Source organism: Cnephaeus nilssonii, assembly GCF_951640355.1.
Source record: "Cnephaeus nilssonii genome assembly, chromosome: 22".
NCBI lineage: Eukaryota > Metazoa > Chordata > Mammalia > Chiroptera > Vespertilionidae > Cnephaeus > Cnephaeus nilssonii.
The window spans coordinates 2,345,971-2,367,061 of NC_137093.1; the positions used below are offsets into that span (position 1 = coordinate 2,345,971).

At 55.0% G+C, this 21,091-nt stretch overlaps 1 protein-coding gene across 1 annotated transcript in view; it reads right to left on the minus strand.

Moving 5' to 3' along the window:
- SORL1 (sortilin related receptor 1) overlaps window positions 1-21,091 on the minus strand; it is a 158,224-nt gene that overhangs the window by 81,338 nt on the left and 55,795 nt on the right. The window contains exons 10-15 of the mRNA XM_079762235.1: window positions 20,826-20,943; window positions 20,541-20,614; window positions 18,246-18,334; window positions 10,545-10,723; window positions 4,213-4,399; window positions 342-470 (exon numbers count right to left, since the gene is read on the minus strand). Of these exons, the coding sequence (XP_079618361.1) occupies window positions 342-470; window positions 4,213-4,399; window positions 10,545-10,723; window positions 18,246-18,334; window positions 20,541-20,614; window positions 20,826-20,943 (776 nt within the window). The remainder of the gene's footprint in view (window positions 1-341; window positions 471-4,212; window positions 4,400-10,544; window positions 10,724-18,245; window positions 18,335-20,540; window positions 20,615-20,825; window positions 20,944-21,091) is intronic.

A 21,091-nucleotide genomic window follows, 5' to 3' on the forward strand; every position in this document is an offset into this window, starting at 1 on the left:
CAGTTTGCTCAGTGGATAGAGCATCGGCTTGCAGACCAAAGGGACCCGGGTCAGATTCTGGTCCAGGGCACGTACCTCCCCAGCCCGGTCCCTGGTCGGGCAAGTACAGGAGGCGACCAATCGATGTTTCTCTCACATCGATGTTTCTCTCTCTCTTTCCTGCTCTCTCACACTCTCTCTAAAAATGAATGGAAAAATATCCTCAGATGAGGAGTAAAAAAAAAAAAAAAAAAGACACCTGCTCGCCTAGGAGTCTGGCATTTCCAGTACGAAAGGCACCCGGGGCTCTCAGACCCAGTGCAGACCCCAAGTCCCCGACCTGCAGCCGCTGTGAGACGTACCCTCTTGTTCTCCTGTAAGTGGAGCCCGCAGGGCAGGGCGCAGGAGGAGAATAGGACTTCTCAGAGAACTCGGGGTCGGGCACGCAGACTTCCAGCAGCAGGTCTTCACTCATCTTGAAGCCGAAGTCACTGAAAGGCAACGAGGGCTTGTCACGGCCGCGGTTTGCACCTCAGGGCCGACGCTGCGCCTCCCGCACGCTGCCTGCACCGGCACCACGGGCTCCTTCCACGCCCCGTTACAGACTGCGCACAGCTCTGCACTGACACCGTTCCAGGAGACCTTTACATCAGAACCAGAATCGTAAACCACTATCACGTGCCAGGAGGAGATAAAACCAACACAATCATTATGCGCAAGACAGAATAGTAGAAGGTTAGCTAGATCCCGCACCCACCCAAAGACTGCGCCTGCCGCTCGCCGTGGGAAGGAGAGCGAATGTTCACAGAGCACTGGCACCTAGTGCGCCTTCTGGACACGACGGGGAGACTTCGGAGAGAAATTAGGCCTGGTCAGTGTGGCTCAGGGGGTAGAGCGTGGGCCTGCGGACCGAAGGTCCCAGATACAATTCCGGTCGAGGGCACGTACCTCAGTTGCAGGCTCCTTCCTGGCCAGGGCCCTGGTCAAGGCTCATGCAGGAGGCAACCCATCGATGCATTTCTCTCACATGAATGTTTCTCTCTCTTTCCCTCTCTCTTCCCCTCTCTAAATATCAATGGAAAATATCCTCGGGTGAGGATTAAAAAGAGAGAGGAGTTAATAAATGTCCCCCCCTTTTAAAACCAATGTTATTTAAGGTCATGTCCACATACTACCTAGCATCACCGGTGTCCCTCCTGCCCTTCGGGACCCAGCGCCTTGGTCTTCGAGACCTCCTGCCACGTGGGGCCATGCCTCCTCCACCCCACCCGCTCCGGGAGCAGAGGGAAGCGGGTCTCGCTCTTGCCGAGGCTCTGCCAGAGCTGACTTCTCCGGCTGCACTGAAGGACCCCAGGGGAGGCGGTTTCGCCGCACGGTGTCCAGGCCGCGCCCAAACCGTGACTGGAAACTCAGAGGCACCTCCAGCTGCTCGCTCCCCCGAAAGGCTTCATGTGCTCTGTTCGGTCCAACAAACACTTCTTACACAGCTACTCTGTGAAAAACGGACCAGGTGCAGGGCAGTGGTCTGTGTATCCTGTCAGAGCTCACACGTAGCCCTTCCTACAGAATTGCTCAGGAACACGTTTATTACTGTGCCAGGCAGGGCTCACTCACTAAAGCAGATCCTCTGATGGAGGGGCTGCTTTACCCCTTCCGGGGGCTGGCTGCAGCGTTAGCTAGTTCCTGTTTCGTCTCCAACGGCCAAGCTGCCTTGCCAGGCCGGTTTCTCCACCCGCCGCCGAGCAGGCAGTGCACGTGCAGGGGTTGAAGACCGGCTCCCGCACTCCCTTCAAACACAGGAGGCTGCAGAACGCAGCCCACTCACCAGGGGCAGGCACCTCACAGAACTTGTTTGTCACGTGTGTGCATGCATCTACATGTACAGATGTGTGGGCACCGGGTCAGACTAGAAATGCATGTGTGCACAGGAGCTGCGTCAGGAGTTCGAAAGCCACACTTCTTGACAACGTGGGGCAACGTAAAGAGTACAAGAGTCTACTATACTTCGATTACCATCTTTTTGCATTTATAAAAAGACATAAAAGAAGCCATACCCTGAGCCAGGGCGCTGTGGGCCAGTGGTGGGGCCTCCGGAGGGGGGAGGGGCAGGGGGGCAGCTGAAGGGCTCAGAAGCAACCTCTTGCTCCAGGGCAGGTGCCACTCGGGAGCCGAACTGACGGCAGATCCCACCAGGCACCTGCTCTCACTTCCTCTCCTGCGGTCCACCCTCAGCCATCGCACTGGCCACTGCCACGTCCAGGGCCACACAACTGCAAGGTCCGCACAGCGGGCGCGGGCGCCTCCCCTGCAGCTGCAGCGAGCGGACAGAGGGATGCACAGCAGCAGGACGGCCGAGACCCGCACTCCCTTTAGCACTGTCGCGGGCCATCCCCCTCCCCCTCACGACCTCACTCGGCCCGAAGCCCCGCTCCATGGGCGCAGGGGCGGTGGCTTTCCTGGTCTGTACTACTCAGCACCGGGGTCTCTGGTCGGTGGGGTGGGCGTGTGGACCAGGAGAGCCAGGCCGGGGCTGACAGCCCCCCAGCCCCTGGGACCTGGTTTCTGGTGTTGCTGCCCGGGGGCGGATTTTAGAGAAAAGGCTAACAGTGACCACCCAGTGAAAAAGTCAGATCTGTTAGCTTGCCCGGCGTATTTTTGTGGTTTTGTTTTCGTTTTCAGTACTTCGTGGGGATAGAGGAGAGAGAGGGCCCTTTCCCTGACTAGGGCCTCTACAGTCAGGGGACCTCACTCAGGCCAGCGAGGCTCTCGGATCAGCTACAGGCTAATCGGAGGCCAGCGGGCACTGCCCTGGCAGCTGGGGGCATCACCCGGCTCGGGGTGCTGTGGAGCGTCCAGCTACTACTAGGACCACACGCTGTCGAAGGGAATGTGCGTCTGAGCTGCCCAAAGCCCCTGCTCCCAGGGCGGGTGTGGAGGCAGCGTCCGAACGCCCACGGCTGCACGCAGGTGCCGACTCGGGAGTCAGACCTCGCACGTTAGCGTGACCCCGCGACCCATGCGCACAGTCAGTCTCAGAAGCCTGTCCGCAGAGGCGTGCCCAGGGCGGCAGCTGTTTCAGTGAAGAGAACTTACTGGGTCCCTCCACGCCTACCCACCGGGCTGTTCCTGCTGCCCAGGCCCGGGCGAGCGGCTGCACAGACCACGGGCTGCAAGGCCTAAAGCATCCCCTGGACGGCCTGACCCAACCTTGGGCCAGAGGTACCTGGGTGTCCGGCTTTAGGCTGTGCGTTTCCTTGGGCCTCAGCAGCTGCTGGAACATGAGTCAGCTGTGAGTTCAGTATCCGAGCTCTGCGGACAGGCCTGCTGGTCCGTGCGGACCTGGTGCGGGTCACAGACCCGAGCGCCTGCCTCAGGGCTCCGACCTCAGCTCTCTGCGGAGCCTTCAGACACCTCCTGCTCTCGGCTCATCTCCACACACTGACACCGCCCCCCTCCCCGCCCCCCGCCCCGCTCCCGCCAACCAGACACCCAGCAAGAGCCCCAGCGACCTCCCTGCCCCCACGCTGCTGCGCCCTCCTCTCAGAATGCTCCTGCCCACACATCTGGGCCTTCCCGAAGGCCAACACCCACGAGGCTTCCCCCAGAAGTTCTCAGTGCCCAGCAGCCATCCCGTCTCCCCCTTCCCACCCATCTCCTCCTTCCCACCTGTCTCCTCCTTCCCACCTGTACTCACAATGAAGGTGCCCCCAGGCTGGCAGCTCCACCCCGTTAGTTACTGTGTGCGTGTCACTGCTCCGCACCTGCATTCTCAACAGTCCTCCATGCTCTGCTCAAGAACTAGCATGTGTGTGTGTGTGTGTGTACACGTGTGTGTGTATGTGTGTGTGTGCATGTGCGTGTGTGTGTGCACACTAACATTCCCACGTTTCAAATAAGGAAAGAAACTCCCTCTAGAGCAGGGCTCCTAGGAACCAGGAGTTGCCCCCGTGGCCCCCAGAACGTGCCATTTGGGGTGCCCACACGGACACAAGCCGAGTGCCCCCTGCGGAATGGTGGCTGCCATCCCCGGGTGGAGCGCTCCGCCCACATCACACGTCCCTGCAGCTGAGGGACCAGCCGAGGAGGAAGTGCCGGGCACGGCTGCCACGAAAGGTGCTCCGTCACCATCTGCTTCCTGTGGCTCCTTCCTCTCCTCAGGGCAGGGGCCACGCCGGCTCCCGACCCACACGGCGGAGCAGGCAGCACACTCCGCCCAGGCAGCGCGGCACCCACCACTCGTAGTCGGCGCGGGTGCAGGAGCAGTTGGCCACCACCACGGGCCGGTCGAAGTCTTCGCCGTTGAAGCACGTGGCGTGGGGCGTCCGGCGCTTGAAGACCGTCTTGTGGCCCAGCAGGCACTGGCTGCCCCTCTCGTCGGACGGGGACCACAGCTTGTAGTCGTTCTCGGTGCAGGGGACCCCTGCGGAGGAGACAGCATGAGCCGCTGCCCGGGAGGTCCCCGCCCTCCGCCCGTCAGCCCCCTGCCCAGGCCCCCGCCCGGGGCTGTCCCAAGCCCCTGGCCAGCCTGTCAGGCGGGTGGCCCCACACAAACGAAAGCGGCCCCCGGAACACGGATGTTCCCGAGGAGCTGGAGGCAGCCCGGCTGGCCCTGTGTGACCGTCTTTCCTAGGGTCCCGCCCTGAGGCTCCGTCTGCGGAGGCTTCCCCTGCGGGCGTTCCCCACGGAGCGTCCTGAGCATCCTCAGCACCAGGGTCCGCACCGGCCTCTGGGAGCCTGTTTGCCTCCATGGGACCTACCCCCCCCCCGCCCCCAGGGTTCCTGCTGCCCTGGGTGTGTGTCCGAGGCTGGTGGCCCGCTGTGGCCGCCGGGGAGGGTGGCCCGCTGTGGCCGCCGGGGAGGGTGGCCCGCTGTGGCCGCCGGGGAGGGTGCTGCAGTGGTGTCCTTGGGCTCAGGGCGCAGCCTGGGCCCTGGGCTGGGGCTCAGGAAGGCTCCTCCTGCGGGTGGTCGGCCGCCTGGGAGGGCGGGGCTTTCACTGCTGCTGCCAGTCCGTGGGCAGACTGGCCTCAGACTGCTGAGAGGACCTGCTCCCACGTGGTCTCAACCCCGCAACCGCGTGTGGGTTCTGGGGCCTCGGGAGGGGCTTCAGGCAGCTCCAGGTCAGATGCTGTCTGACCAGCCCCGGGCTGCCTGGTGAGAGCCACAAATTGTCCCACAGTTGGTGGCTGCCCCTGCTGGCCAGAGTGGGCATGGGAGGGGCCAAGTGAGTAAGGTAGACGAGCCCCAGCACCGAGCCTGGGCAGGCCGGCCAAAGACCCAGGGCACCCCAAGACCGGCCTCCGCCTGCGGCCTCCCTCCGGCAGCTGCTGGTCAGGCTCTGCCACAGAAATGGCTCTGACGACACGTGTGCGACAGGCTCCCATGGGTCTCCAGGAGGGGCGAGTGTGCTCACCAGGTTAACACGGATTCTAACTCGGCTCTGGGTCTCTCCAAGGTCAGCGCCACCCCCTGGGGTCTGAGGACGGTGTGGTGGGTGGGATCTCGGGGTCCTCCCGGGGAGGCCGGCAGGGGTCCTCAGGTTATGACAGTAAGGTGTGGCGGTTGAGGGAGGCTGGTCATGGCGTGAAGAGAAGACGGCCCGCATCTGGAAGCCACGTCTCCCCTGTGCGGCTCGGGTCCTGCTGGGCTGCTGTCTCGCTGAGCCCGGGTGCGAGTCCTGCTCTCTAGGCGAGAGCCTGGCTTCCAGCAGACGCCCCCGCCCCACGGGCAGCGCAGCGGGTGTCCTCGGGCTCAGGGGCGTCACCCGGGTCCTCCTCCCGGCACCAGGGCTCCAGCGGGGAGCCCAGCAGGGGGGTGAGCTCCCCGCGGCGCGGGGGCCTCACACTGCGCTGGCCTCCGTGTTCTCAGCTGCTGGGCGTCCCCAGGCTCCAGGCGCCTCTTCTGTCCCCCTTGGCCCCGGCACTCTGTCCAGCGGGTCTCCCGCCGGCATTCGGGCGGACTGTTCTGTGCTGTAGTCCTGATTCCACTCCGCTCCGGGGAGGAGGCGGGAGGCTCCGCCTGCTGGGCTGCCGTCTTAGACCCTGAGCACGCGGACGCTCCACCGCTCCAGTCCCCTTCAGGAACAGGTACCCGAGAGTCTCCTTTCCTCTTTGCTGTCGCAAGTATTACATATGTCCCCTCCCCGCCCCACTGACCCTTCCTGTCCCCCCCCACCCCAGGCCTTCCCCACACTATTGTTCGTGTCCATGGGTTGTGCATATATGTATACATGTTCTTGGGTTGATCTCCCACCCCAGACCCGCCCAGCCCCAGCCTTCCTTCTGAGGACCACTAGTGTGCTCCATGCTTCTCTGTCTCTGGATCTATTTTGTTCATCAGTTTATGTTGTTCATTCGATTCCACATATGAGTGAGATCATGTGATATTTGTCTTTCTCTGACTGGCTTATTTCGCTCAGCATGATGCTCTCCAGGTCTAACCATGCTGTTGCAAATGGTAAAAGTTCCTTTTTTATTGCTGCATAGTATTCCATTGTGTAGATGTATCAGTTTTTTACCCACTCATCTGTAATCTCAGCTATGATAAACTGTGCTGCTATGAACATAGGGGTGCATATGTCCTTTCTGATTCGTTTTCTGATTTCTTAGGATATAGTCCTAGAAGTGGGATCACGGGGAAGTTCCATTTTTAATTTTTGAGGGAACGCCATACTGTTCTCCACAGTGGCTGCACCAGTCTGCATTCCCACCAGCAGTGCACGGGGGTTCCTTTTTCTCCACATCCTCGCCAGCACTTGTCATTGGTTGATTTGTTGATGGTAGCCATTCTGTCAGGTGTGAGATGATACCGCATTGTCATTTTGATTTGCATCTCTCCGATGATCAGTGACTGAGCATTTTTTCATATGTCTCTAGGCCATCTGTATGTCCAGTTTGGAGATGTGTATATTTAAGTTCTTTGCCCATTTTTCAATTGGATTGTCTTCCTTTTAGAGATCCCTATATATTTTAGAGATTAACCCCTTATTGGATGTATCATTGGCAAATGTATTATCCCATACAGTGGGCTCCCTTTTCCTTTTGTTGATGGTTTCTTTTGCTGTGCCGAAGCTTTTTATTTTGATGTAGTCCCATTTGTTTATTTCCTCCTTAGTTTCCGTTGCCCTAGAATAGTGGTCGGCAAACTCATTAGTCAACAGAGCCAAATATCAACAGTACAACAATTGAAATTTCTTTTGAGAGCCAAATTTTTTAAATTTAAACTTCTTCTAATGCCACTTCTTCAAAATAGACTCTCACAGGCCGTGCTATTTTGTAGAAGAGCCACACTCAAGGGGCCAAAGAGCCGCATGTGGCCGCGAGCCGCAGTTTGCCAACCGCGGCCCTAGAAGATGTATTTGTAAACGTATTGCTATGAGAGATGTCTGAGATTTTGTTCCCTATGGGTTCTTCTAGGATTTTTATGGTTTAATGACTTACATTTAAGTCTTTTATTCATTTTGAGTTTATTTTTGTGTATGGTGTAAGTTGGTGGTCTAGTTTCATTTTTTTGCATGTATCTGTCCAATTTTCCCACCACCATTTACTGAAAAGACTGTCTTGACTCCATTGTATGCTCTTGCCTTCTTTGTCAAATATTAATTGAGCATAATGGCTTGGGTCAATTCCTGGATTCTCTGTTGTTCCATTGGTCTATATGCCTGTTCTTGTGCCAGTAGCAGGCTGTTCTGAGTACAGTGGCTTTGTAGTATAACTTGATATCTGGTATTGTTATTCTTCCTTGTTTTTCTTTCTCAAAATTGCTGTGTCTATTTGGGGTCTTTTTGGGGTCCATATAAATTTTTGGAGTGTTTATTCTACGTCTGTGAAATATGTCATTGGTATTTTAATAGGAATTGCATTGAATCTATAGATTGCTTTGGGTAGTATGGATATTTTAATGATGTTGATTCTACTAATACATGAACACGGTACATTCTTCTAGTTATTATATCTTCCTCTATCTCTTTTTTCAATATCCTATAGCTTTCCGAGTACAGGTCTTTTACCTCCTTGGTTAAGTTTATTCCTAAGTATCTTAATTTTTTTGTTGCAATGGTGAATGTGATTTTTTTTTTTTGTTTCTTTTTCTGAGAGTTCATTATTGGTGTGTAAAAATGCCATAGATTTCTGGGTGTTAATATTGTATCCAAATATGTTGCCAAATTAATTTATTAATCTAGTGATTTTTTTATGGAGTTTTCTATGTACATCTGTGAATGAGAGTTTTACTTCCTCCTTTCCAATTTGGATACCTTTTATTTCTTCTTTTTGTCTGATCGCTATGGCTAGGACTTCTAGGACTATTTTGAACCAGAATGGTGAAAGTGGGCATTCCTGTCTTGTTCCTGCTCTTAGGGGAAATGATTTTGGTTTTTGCCCATTGAGTATGATGTTGGCTGTAGATTTGTCATATATGGCCTTTATCATGTTGAGATGATCCCTTGATTCCCATTTTGCTGAGAGTTTTTATCAAAAATGGGTGTTGGATTTTGTCAAAGCTTTTTCTGCATCAATTTGATATGATCGTGTGATTTTTGTCTTGCAATCTATTTATGTGATGTGTTACATTTATTGATTTGCAAATATTGTATCAGCCTTGCATCCCTGGAATAAGTCCCACTTGGTCATGGTGTATGAACTTTTTATGCATTGATGTTTCTCTCTGTCTTTCCCTATGTGTGTTCATCAAAGATATTGGCCTGTAGTTCTCTTTCTTTGTAGTGTCTTTATCTGGTTTTGGAATTACAGTAATGCTGGCCTCATAGAAAGAGCTTGGAAGTGTTCCTTCCTCTTGAATTTTCTGGAATAGTTTGAGGAGAAGAGGTGTTACTTCTTCTTGGAACGTTCAGTAAAACTCCCTGTGAAGCCGTCCGGAGCAGGGCTTTTGTTTGCTGGGAGTTTTGTGATTACGGCTTCAATTTCATCAGTAGTTACCGGCCCATTCAGGTTGTCAGATTCTTCCTGATTGAGTTTTGAAAGGTTGCATTTTTCTAGGAATATGTCCATTTCGTCCAGGTTGTCCCATTTGTTGGAATAAAGTCGTTCATGATGTGTTTTTACTCTCCTCTGTATTTCTTGGGGTCAGCTGTCACTTCACCCCTTTCGTTTCTGACTTTGTTTGTTTGGTCCTCTCTCTCTGGGTCCTGGTGAGTCAGCTACCCGGAGGGTCTATCTCCTAAGGAGCTGGGAAAAGGCTGAGTCCGTGCAGATCGACCTTCAGGAGCACCGGGCCCTGCCTGCCTCCGGGCTGGTGTGGGCACACGAGGCAGCATGGCCGGAGAGCAATGCAGGTCTTTCTGTCGCTGCTTGGCAGGCACAGGGTCTCCGTGAAGGAGGCTGAGAAAGATAAGCCAACCTGGACGATCACTTCATCTGCCTGCATTCACTCAAAATTTAGGCAGCGTGGGTTCCACAGGAATTCCAGAGCCAACCTATGTCCACATTGGTACTTCACGTCGTTCTTATATATGCGTGTCCTCGGTGAGATTCGATGCTGCCTGAGAATGGACTGTCCGTTCAGTTCCATTCAAACCAGCAAGTGCGTGTGAAGCTCTTCCTGCCGGGAGGGCGGTCAGACTGTGCAGCTCATGAGGAGTGAAGGTCAGAGGACAGGCCCCGGTTCTAGGGACCTTACGATGTAGCTGACGGGAAACGACGGACACCGAGGGGGGACACACATTTATAACTCAAGGCAGATCGCACGCAACGCTCCGACACAGGCGGGGGGTGGGGGGGGTGGGGAGAAGGCTTCCAGTTATTGGCAGCCAAGCCCATTGGATCCTGAAACATGGAAGACCTGGTGGAGGCTGAATGGGAGGCCTGGGGGCATCCCCGCAGCTGAGACCACATCGGCCAAGCAGAGGAGGAGGAGCGGGAAGGGACAGGGAGGACCGAGTCACTCTCTCTGCCTAGACCAGCAGATCGCGCCGAGGGCCCCCGCACGGTGAGGCCTGCCGCTGTGGGCACGCCTTTCGCACAGCCGTTACGGGTAAATCTGTCAAACCGCTCATTTGAAAGAATGTTTTCCATTCATTCATTCATTCATTAAATCATTCATTCGTTCATATTCAGTACAGGTATACCCTAAAGCCACTATGTGCTAATGACCACAACAAAATGAGGAATCAAAGAATAGCACATGGACCCACATTAAGAATTGCCCGAGCCCCAGTGGGTTTGGCTCAGTGGAGAGAGCGTCGGCCTGCGGACCAAAGGGTCCCGGGTTTGATTCTGGTCAAGGGCAAGTACCTCAGTTGTAGGCTCATCCCTGGCCCGGGCCCTGGTCAGGGCACGTGCAGGAGGCAACTAATCGATGCGTTTCTCTCACATCGATGTTTCTCTCTGTCTTTCCCTCTCTCTTCCACTCTCCCTAAAAATCAATGGAAAAATATTGAGTGAGGATTCAAATAATAATTGCCCAGGAAACAGCCGTATATTTCTCACTCACTCACATATTGTGTACGTGCCCATCTCACTCAAACGGTCACAAACCCTCTGAGGACGGAGCGCCGAAGCGGGGGCTCTGGCCGGTAAACACGCCCAGAGCGGGCTGCAGAGGCGGCTCACCCAGGGCGTCCGTGGCGTTGACCTGGAGGATCAGCCAGCTGTGCGCGTTCTCCGTGTCGGAACCAAAGATGGTGAAGACGGTGCTCTTCTCGCCGGGCTCCGTGAGGAGGCCGTACACGAACACGGGCTTCCTGGAGAAGATGGACGTCTGCCAGGTCTCCCCCTCGTTGGTGCTGTATCTGCCCAAAGGCAACGAGAGGACCTGGCGGTTAGCATCTCAGGGCAGGGGCCGGCTCCCGGTCATACTCACCGGGACAGGAGCCAGCGCTGCCGGAGAAGCAGGGGTCCCGGGCCAGAGCAGAGGGTAAGGCTGTGCCAGAGAGCGAGGACGCACTCAGCAACAACGCAGTCAGCACAGAGGACACAGGAGCCAGCTCGATGGGGCCCCACCGGCTGAATTTAGGAAAACCTGTATATATTAAAGGCTAAGCGACCACCCGACCGGCTGACCAGCTGGTAGGTATGATGCACACTGACCACCAGGGAGCAGACGCTCATTGCAGGAGCTGCCAAGCTGCAGTGACTAGGCAGCAGCAGCTCTCGGGTGACACACCCCGGAACCAGAGAGGAGGGAGCCCGATTCCTCGCCAGGCCGCGTGATTCCACCTTTGGCCGTGGGTTATGTTGTTGCTGGGGCACTGTCACCCCAAATCTGGTTACTGCACACTTGCGTTTGCTTTCCGCACCCTGTAGGACAGCAACTTTGCAGAGTGCCCTCTCACACTCCGGGACCCCTCGGGATGTCGGAGAGCCGGTTTCAGCCCGATCCCCGCAGGCCAGGCTGAGGGACCCCGCCTGCCGGAGGGACCCTGCTCACTCCGCTGACGCCCTTCGAGCCGTAGTGCGACTGGCCGGGGAGGGACCACAGGAGGTTGGCTCCAGGGCGGGACGGCCCGTCTCACCCAGTCCCGCCCCGCCGGCCACCTTCTGATTAATTTCCTTTCAATGTGCACGAATCGTGCAGCGGGGCACTAATGTGAACATAAAGAAGAAACATGGTGATGGCAGAGAACGCAATGACTGAGGACAGAGCCCAGGGATCTAAATGGCACAAACACTGGGAGAGAAGGGAGGAGGAAATTCGTTTCTTATATTCAATGCCACCGAATCATGTTGAAAACAATGACAGAATGAGAAACTGGCCATTCTGTAACCCAAAGTGCAATCACTGCTTCAGACGAAATCATCATTAGATGCTCAAATCACCGGGTGAAACGAGCTGGGGACCGAATGTTCACGTGGTGTGAAGATGTCAACCCACAGATGAATCGTTGGCTCCAAACAGGGAAATGTAATTCGGAAACCATTGTAATGAGCTAAGCATTAAGAGCAGGAAGGAGCGAAGGGAAGGCCAGAGCCTCCAGGCACGTCGTTTGGGCAGCTTCACCAGGAAGCTGCTATTTCCCCCTCCCCAGGGAACTACTGTCCACTCCCTGCAGGCCACGGGGGGAGGGGCTCCACAAAGCCAAGTTGGGGTGACGTGGGGAAGGTGCCGATCAGTCACACCTAGGAGCAGAAATCACTGGCTACACAAGGCAAGGCCCATGCAAGCCTGCGGACATTTGGGAACACAGTCCCCTAGAAAAAGGGCTCGCTCTCTTGGCCCATCTGATCCTGCAGACCACACACACACTGGACGGGGGGACTGCAGTGGGCAACACAAGCTAAGCCAGCCTGATGCTGTCTTTCCCGCTTCTGTGCAGACATGGAATGTTCCGGAACCTCTGGGCAACAGCTTTAATCCCAGCTCTGCTGAAGCCACAGCTACGCTTCCTCTAGGGCAGGACGAAGGGAAATGGAACCTTGGAAACCCAGGGATTGAACTCCATGCAAACAAGTGCCACTCACTCTCCCATGCAAGTCTCAGGAACTTCTTTTTCTCAGGACACCCCAAGAAGCCCACTTACCAGCAACCAGTGAGGACAAGGAGAGCTCCCCATGAATAAAAACTTTACAGTGAATCTTGTAAGAATCACAACCTCCACCAAACTTGGCATCACTAATAGCAGGACAACCTGACACTATGTGCTGCCAATAAAGCACCAAGGACAACCGTCATCTATGTGCTATTCTATGCAATAAATCCGCAACTCGGGACACTCCGCATGACAACTGGTCTGGAGTCTTCAAAAAAAAAAAAAAATCAAGGTCATGGAAAAAAACAGGAAAGGGAGAGGGTTTGCTATAGGTTAAGAGGCGTAACAGCCAAATGCAAGGAGTAACCCCTGACTGAGTCCTGCGCTGGAAAAAGTAAGTAGCTATAATATGGAACCACAGTCTACAAGTAACACCGAGGTCATGTGAACTTCCTTGTATGTGATAATGGCATGCTGACTGTATGGAAAAATACCTTTATGGATTGGAGAAGTATGGATTGACAGACAGACAGACAGGCTAGATAAATAGATGGGTGATAGACGGAAGTTGAGAAAATTTGCAATTGGTGATCCCAGGTGAAGTTACGTGAGTGACGTTTACGTAATTCTTTCACCTTTTCCTGAGGTCCTAAAGACTAAAAAGTTGGAGGGAAAGTATATGAGGAGGAAGGTCTCCAAGGCGGACTACATCAGGATGAAAAAGTGAGCCCTTGAGAAACGGAGCAGCATCCAAGTAATTATAACAATTTTACTTACTTTTACTTTTTTAAATATATTTTTATTGATTTCAGAGAGGAAGGGAGAGGGATAAAGAAAGAGAAACATCAATGATGAGAGAATCATTGATTGACTGCCTCCTGCAAGCCCCACACTGGGGATCTAGCCCACAACCTGGGCATGTGCCCTTGGCTGGAATCGAACCATGACCTCCTGGTTCATAGGTCAATGCTCAACCACTGAGCCACGCCGGCCAGGCTGTAATGATTTTAAATTATCACTTATACTAGACGCCTGGTGCACAAAATTCATGCATGGGTGCGGTCCCTAGGCCTGGCCGGCAATTGAAGTGTGAGCGTCTGGGGTGGCAGGGCAGGTGCCAGTTGACCTCTGGGCCCTGGGCAGCACCTGGGCCTCCAGGCCCCCACGCGTCCCCCTCCATCTGAGTCATCAGGCCCCATCTGTGGGGTGACTGGGCTCCCGCCTGGTTCCCTCAGTGCCTGGGAGCCGGGCAGTGGCCCTACCCCCACTGCCACCGCTGGTCACCGTCTGCAGGGTGATTGGGCCCCTCTTGCACCCACCTTGGCCTAGTGCCGCCCGCTCACCTGCTCCACCATCCCGCCGCAGTCCCGCTCTCAGTGGGGCCCATTGGAGCTGGCAGCACCTCCACTGCCACCCGCCGCTAGCACAGCATCGCCGACGCCTGCCATGTTCCATGCCACCCCCTGGTGGTCAGCGCACGTCATAGCGAGTGGTCAAGGGGACAATTTGCATATTAGGCTTTTATTACATAGAAGGACTGAAAAGAAGGAGGAGAAAATGTGCCTATTTGCTTCATCACCCAGGAAGCTGGTGAGAGGTTCAACATGAGAAACCACTCAATTAGATCTTTCATTACTGTGGTTCCTCTTAGGTCCCAACTATATACAAAACTTTTCCTTTCACTTTCCACATGTTTCTGAGATTTCAGAATTACTCACTCAGGATCTTAATCCTTGACATAAATCTGTTCATGGCATCATCACTTCCTCTCATACTGAGATTACCAGAACTGGTACTTCTGCAAGAAGGCTACGCGCTAAACCACTCAGCGGTTTGCAGGGCAACACAAGAATGTCGAGAGGGACGGACTGATCTCCTCTTTGCAGATCGTCTAAAGAGAATTCCTCGTCGGGCGGGTATATTTTTGGTTTGAGATAATTCTGAAGCCGACATGGGAGTAAGTTAACTCCTCAGGCTCCTGCACCACGTGACGTGCTCAGGTATCACATCTAAGAAAACTCACACGAACTCGGTGTTACTTACAGACTATTCATTTTTCCTTGGTTCCATATTATTGTAGCTACTTTTTCTAGTTCAGGATTCAGTCAAGGATTACTCATTGCACTGGGATGTTACACCTCTTCAGTCTCTTAACCTAGAGCAAGTCTTAGTACCACTTTTAGCACTTTCATTGATTTTAGAGACAAGAAAGGGAGGGCGAGGAAGAGAGATCGCATCAAAACATCGATGTGAGAGAGAAACATCCATCAGCTGCCTCCCATCAGCTGCCTCCTGTACGCACCCCGACCAGAGATCAAACCCACAACCTGGGCATGTGCCCTCACCAGGAATCGAACCCGTCGCCACTTCTGAAGCAGGGTAAAGACCGACATTATTTTTTAGGAGAATCTTCGTGGACCACACAGTTAAATACATTCACGGCCAGGGAAACAAACAAATCCCGTGTGCTGATGGATGGTTTGATCTCAACCCAAAACAAGACACCTAGTGCCCATGAGCGGGACCCATTGGTCAGTGAGCCGCGTCAGAACAAGAAGGCAGGCAGAGCTCTCAGATCTGCAGGGGGAACGGGCTAGTTACACAGACAATAAACGATGCCGACCACAGTGCAGAGGGGAAGAACACTGCCCCTTCCTAACTCAGCGGGGGAGACCCACAGGAGGGCGAGAGGAGGGGTGCTCCCTGCAGCTCTCCCAGGAAGCGTAACCACGTCAACCGTTGACCACTGCCTCCTGCACCCGGAAGCTGCAGCGCTGCCTCCAGACCTCAGTCCAAACTGTGCTCCGGTGGCCTCCCCAGTGCCCTCGCTGGGCTCCCAGAGGGGACCTTTCCCAACCGGAAGCCGCCGGGAGGAGCGTGTGTTTGTGCAAGTACAGAGGGATCTCCGTGGCCACCAACAGCGCAGCCCCCTGCCAGGCGCCCGGCAGCGAACGGACACCGATGCGTCCTTCACGACCACGTCCTCGGGGTCAGTGCGCAGACGCAGTCCCCTGTGGGCAGGAAGCCTGCCCTGAGCAGTGCTGGCAGCGTGCTGCGCAGGGAGGAGCGAATCCCCCAACGGGCTCTGATTTACCATTTCAGACGTGTCCACACGAGCAAAACAAAGCACCCACTTTTTGTCTCAATTTCAGTTCACACTGACAAAGGTCACCGCCGCAGGGAGAACCGGGGCAGAAGCTGAAACAAGCAATAGGCACTCTTAGTTACCTGTGCTCACCAGGAAGAGAAAGACACGGATGATTCAAAAGAACACAGCAATCACTTGGGGCGGCGTCCCCACTAAACCTTCGTAGTTTCTGATGTTACTCTGCTTCCTCCCTAAGGCTTTGGGTCAGAAAGCTTCCTTTCAAAACAGGCCCTTTCTGCCCGGCTGGCGTGGCTCCGTGGGTGAGCATTGACCTATGAACCAGGAGGTCACGGTTGATTCCCAGTCAGGGCACATGCCCAGGTTGTGGGTTCAATCCTCAGTAAGATCCTGACCTGGTGCAGAAGGCAGTCGATCAATGATTCTCTCTCATCTTTGATGTTTCTATCTCTCCCTCCCTCTCTGAAATCAATAAAAACATATTTTTTAAAAAACCCACAAAAACGCATTCCCTTCATCTAGCCTCTTTCTCCATCCAGCTGGCTCAAAACACAACAGAGTCACGGTGGACACAGGAGTTCCCAAACGATGCCTCCCTCACCTTTGTATCCTTGGTACCTAGAACACCTGGCTCATTACAGATGTTCAAAAATGCTGGTGTAACTGTCCTGAGATTCTGCCCAACAGAATAAGCCCCGTTCCAGCGTGGGCCCTGACCACTGACCGTCACGGTCATGGTATTCTTTGAGCGAATGAGTACGGAATTGGGCATGTAATTAAAAGGAATTGACAAAAGGAGTCAGCTGGTGGCCAATGGCAAATTAATGAGACGGCCGATAAACGCTGCGAAACTCAGGAGCGAGCGATGGCTGTGGAGGAGGCCCGGCTCAGGAGTCCCGCAGCCTCAGACGCCTCTGGCATGCAGCCTTCGCGCATTCCTGGGATGGCGACGTGGTCTGAGGATGTGCACTGGCTGCAGTGTTACTTCCTGCATCTCAGCTGAGCAAGCTGCCCGCACGCAGCACCAGGGCCAAAGCAGAGCCGCGGGGGAAGCAAAAGAACGGGGAGCAACAGACCGCGTCAGTGCCAGGTGGCCACCCAGTCAGGCCACGCTCAGACTGATATTTGGGGCACGTGCACCTGTCCATAGAGGCATCCTATTTGCAAATACCTAAATCACACACACTGACACCTCCCATGGCCCGTCCAAACAGAACAACGCTACCGTGTCCGTGGTCCCCACAGTCCACAGCGAGCCACTTCTACGTGTCTGGGATGGCGCCTGCCACAGGTTTTCCTGGTCACATCTAGCGCCAGCTGGTGCCGCCAGGACCCTGCTCCCTGAGCCCCGGTGGGAGGTGGGGACAGGAGTCTCATGACCACTCGGGGAAGCCAGCTTGGAGTGCAAATGGAACCTGTAGAAGCTTCACTCCGAACACCTGGCACCTACCACGGTCTGCCGGCCACGGGAAGGATAAGTGTTCCTAGGAAGCCAGACTATGGCCCTACTCTGTTTCTCTCAGTCGTTGCCCACCACCACACACAGTAGGAGCTCCTTCAGACATGGAGAACAGCCTACTCATCGCTGGACACACTGCCTCCCAGGATCCGTGCTTGCTGAATGGGTGGGAGGGAGTTGATAAGGTGATGGTAGATACATGGCAGCTATGTGTGGGAAGAAGTGCGCTCTGTGGCCGCCTCATCTGAGCAAGTGCCACCGGAAAGTAGATACCAAGTGCCGCGCACACAGCCTCTCTGTGGGCAGTGCCCACGGCCCGGGACCGTGCGGGCCACGCCCGGCACTGGGACCCGGCTTCTCTCTGCCCAAGGCTGGGCTGCTCGGCACACGCCACATTCACCACAGGGGGACCATCTGCTAAGATCCCTTTTGCAAACCATCTGCCGCTCTCAGTGCCGGCCCTGCTTCTAGCAGGCTCTCCTCCCTGCCTGAGCATGACGGGCACGACGGCCCTCCCCCTCTTCCAGGATTCCCCGCATGGGTGCTCCGCAGAGCAGGCAGTGAGGGCCAGTTCCCCCAACCCAATGCGGACAGAATGCACTTCCGTCCTCAGGGACAAAAGCATCAAAGGACTGGTCTTGATAAAATCAGACTTCAGGGGGAAGAAGTTTCAAACTCCCGACATTTTTGCTTTTCAGAGCAACATATTAAAAAGAGTGTAGAACATAATTTAAAGACCCGAGTGCCAGTCTCCCTGTCGCTAATGAACGGGAGACGCTGGGCAAGTCATTTTATGTTGCTGAGCCTCAGTTTCCCGTCTGTAAAATGATGTGGTTAACCCCAACTGTCGCCTCTAAAACCAAATGTATGACTACAAAAGTCAACTGGCCATCACTTTGCATGAACCCTAAAACCATTGCTCACGGATCGTGAGTACTTATTGTCAGTGGCTGCAGGAGTAAATGTCCGTCTGTGTGTGACACACGGGGCAAGGGAAAGCAGTGTGAAGAGTCGGCAGTTTACTGTGAATCATGAGTGACTTATACGTAAATGGAGCTGTAGCTTTTCACATCAGTAAGATTATCTCGTTATTCCTCGTGGCGCCCGGGAGCTGGGACGGGCAGGTCATTACTCCTATTGTGTGAAAGCGAGCTCAGTGGTTTCTTCACGTCACAGCTGTGCTGTCACACCCAGTGCGGCCGAGAGGCCAGTTACCACCAGACTCGAATGCTCTGGGAGGCCAGTGCGGGGTGAAAAGAGAAGCTTCCTCAGACACTTACTTCAGCTCGTTGGTTTCCATGCCCTGGGCGATGGCCACGATGATGCCGCCGTGGTCGCCCCAGGTGTAGTAGTGCGGGCCGGGCAGCGCCTGGAGGAGGACAGCGCTGACATCACTGCGGGGAGTGACGAGCAGAATGCACACAACACACACACGCATGCATGCCACACGCACACTCAGACACATCCATGTGCATGCACACATGTACACAGCACACATGCACACAGAGGCATACTTGCCACATGCATACACACACACAGAGGCAAACAAGCACACACACGGAGGCACACAAGTGCACATGCACGTGAGCGCGCGCACACAGGCAGTGTCCGGTCTCCAACCTATCAGCTGGAGGTGAGGTGTGTGGCAGTTCTCTGTAACTGAAAAGCCAAGCAATGGGGGGCTGTATGACAATCTATATACTAGAGACCCGGTGCACAAAATTCGTACACTGGGGCGGGGGTCCCTCAGCCCTGCCTGCACCCTCTCTCAGTCCGGGACCCCTCGCACCTTACCGCCTGCCTGCTCGCTGTGCCTTAGTGCTGCTGTGGAGGCGGGAGAGGCTCCCACCACCGCCGCTGCGCTCACCAGCCGTGAGCCCGGCTTCTGGCTGAGCGGCACTCCCCTTGTGGGAGCGCACTGACCACCAGGGGGCAGTTCCTGTGTTGAGCATCTGCCCCCTGGTGGTCAGTGCGCATCACAGCGACCGGTTGTTTCGCCATTTGGTCGATTTGCGTGTTGGGCTTTTATTACATAGGATTGCGTGTCTAAATATGAACGTGCACACGGCATTCCCAACAAGCAGTGCCATGAGGATGGGACCTATGCGTGAGCTCTTCTGAGAGCTCCACATCCCTCCAGACATCACGCTCAGCCTGCAGGCGGCGCCCTGACCGAGGCTTTGACTGCGTTCTGGGGGCACCCCTCCCTCCCTATCCCACGTGCAGCAGGGCGCCTCGGAAAGCAACCCCACCGGATGAGAGCAGAGGTACGCCCTGGCCCTTGGGCGTCAGGCAGCTGGTGAAGACTTCCTGTTTACAGTCTGGGAATTCCCTGATGTCCCAGGACCAGAGAACTAGCTGTGCCCTCCCAGTGGTATAGCCAGCCCCTAAGGACACAGGGTAACGACACAAGCCGCAGGCCAAGCCGGCTTCCTCGCAGAGCGCGGAGCCCGCACCTGCAGAGCACGCTCAGTGACGAGGCTTGATTTCAACGCCAACGATACACAAAGTGGTAAATCAGGAGGCGCGGGCCTGACACACCACGACTGCATGATCGTTTCCCAACGGATCGGCAGCTGTTTACTGAACGCCCACACCCTGCCAGACACTGCAAGGCCCGGGGACAAAAACGTGAGCAGCCCTGGCTGGTGTGGCTCAGTGGATAGAGTGTCGGCCTGCGGACTGAAGAGTCCCGGGTTCGATTCCGATCAAGGGCACATGCCTGGGGTGCGGGCTCAATCCCCCGTGTGGGGGTGTGCAGGAGGCAGCCCATCGATGATTCTCTCTATCACTGATGTTTCTATCTCTCTCTCCCCGTCTCCCTTCCTCTCTGAAATCAATAAAAATATATATTTTTAAAGCAAGCAAAACGGACATTGCCTTGTGCTCAGGGAACTTATAACCTTAGAACAGTAGTCGGCAAACTCATTAGTCAACAGAGCCAAATATCAACAGTACACGATTAAAATTTCTTTTGAGAGCCCAATTTTTTAAACTTAAACTTCTTCTAACGCCACTTCTTCAAAATAGACTCGCCCAGGTCGTGGAATTTTGTGGAAGAGCCACACTCAAGGGGCCAAAAAGCTGCGTGTGGCTCGCGAGCCGCAGTTTGCTGACCACTGCCTTAGAACATTTGTTTCTTTAAGTCTATTTTGTTTTTTATTATAGTTTTATTGATCTCAGAGAGGAAGGGAGAGGTAGAGAGAAAGAAACATCAATGATGAGAATCATTGATTGGCTGCCTCTTGCACGCCCCCTACTGGGGATCGAGCCCGCAACCCGGGCATGTGCCCTTCACTGGAATCGAACCCGGGACTCTTCAGTCCGCAGGCTGACGCTCTGTCCACTGAGCCACACCAGCCAGGGCCAGTCTGTTTTGATTCAAAGTAGCATTTTTGCAGAATCACAAGCGCACTACAAGGGGTGGTACAGATCAGGCGGCTGCCCCTCGTGGGTGGCCCAGGTGTTTCTCTGTTTATCATCACAGGTGGGACGGGTGCCTGCACCACAAGCATGCGCGTCCCTGACATGCTGGCTCAGTGCACGTGCTCACACAAGACCCGAGGTGGCCTGACCTCGCGCCACCGGGCGCCCGCGCTGCTGGAGACGTACACGCTCATCTTGCTGGCCAAGTTCTTCCCCACTGAGCCTGAAACACAGGAGGAACAATGACTTTTTACTTCAAGAACATGTCAGGTGATCAACACCCGTCCAACCAGAAATTCTGAGTAGGATCCAGCAACTAAGAATGTCTTGAGCCCACAGAACAGCAGTCACTGCGGCAGATGTCGGTGGCCACCATGCAGTTGGCTGCACGGGAGCAGCCGCTTCCCCGGGAAGAACAGGCAGAGCACACTTACCGGTGGCAATGATGAGACCAGGAGCCGACTCCTTGGACAGGATGGGCATCCTCCGCAGCTGGAGGCTGAGCAGCTGGCTGAGCCGCTGGGCCAGGTGCAGGGAGCAGCCCTGGGACAGCTAAAACACAAGTTCCGGGCTCTGTCAGCAAGTGCGCGAAGCCTACGTCCCCCCCCCCACCCCCCCCCGAGACACCGGAGCCTGGGAGTGGGCACTGCAGCCCGAGGCGGAGGAAGGGGGCCTGGCCCAAGGACGCCAGTGCCGGCCG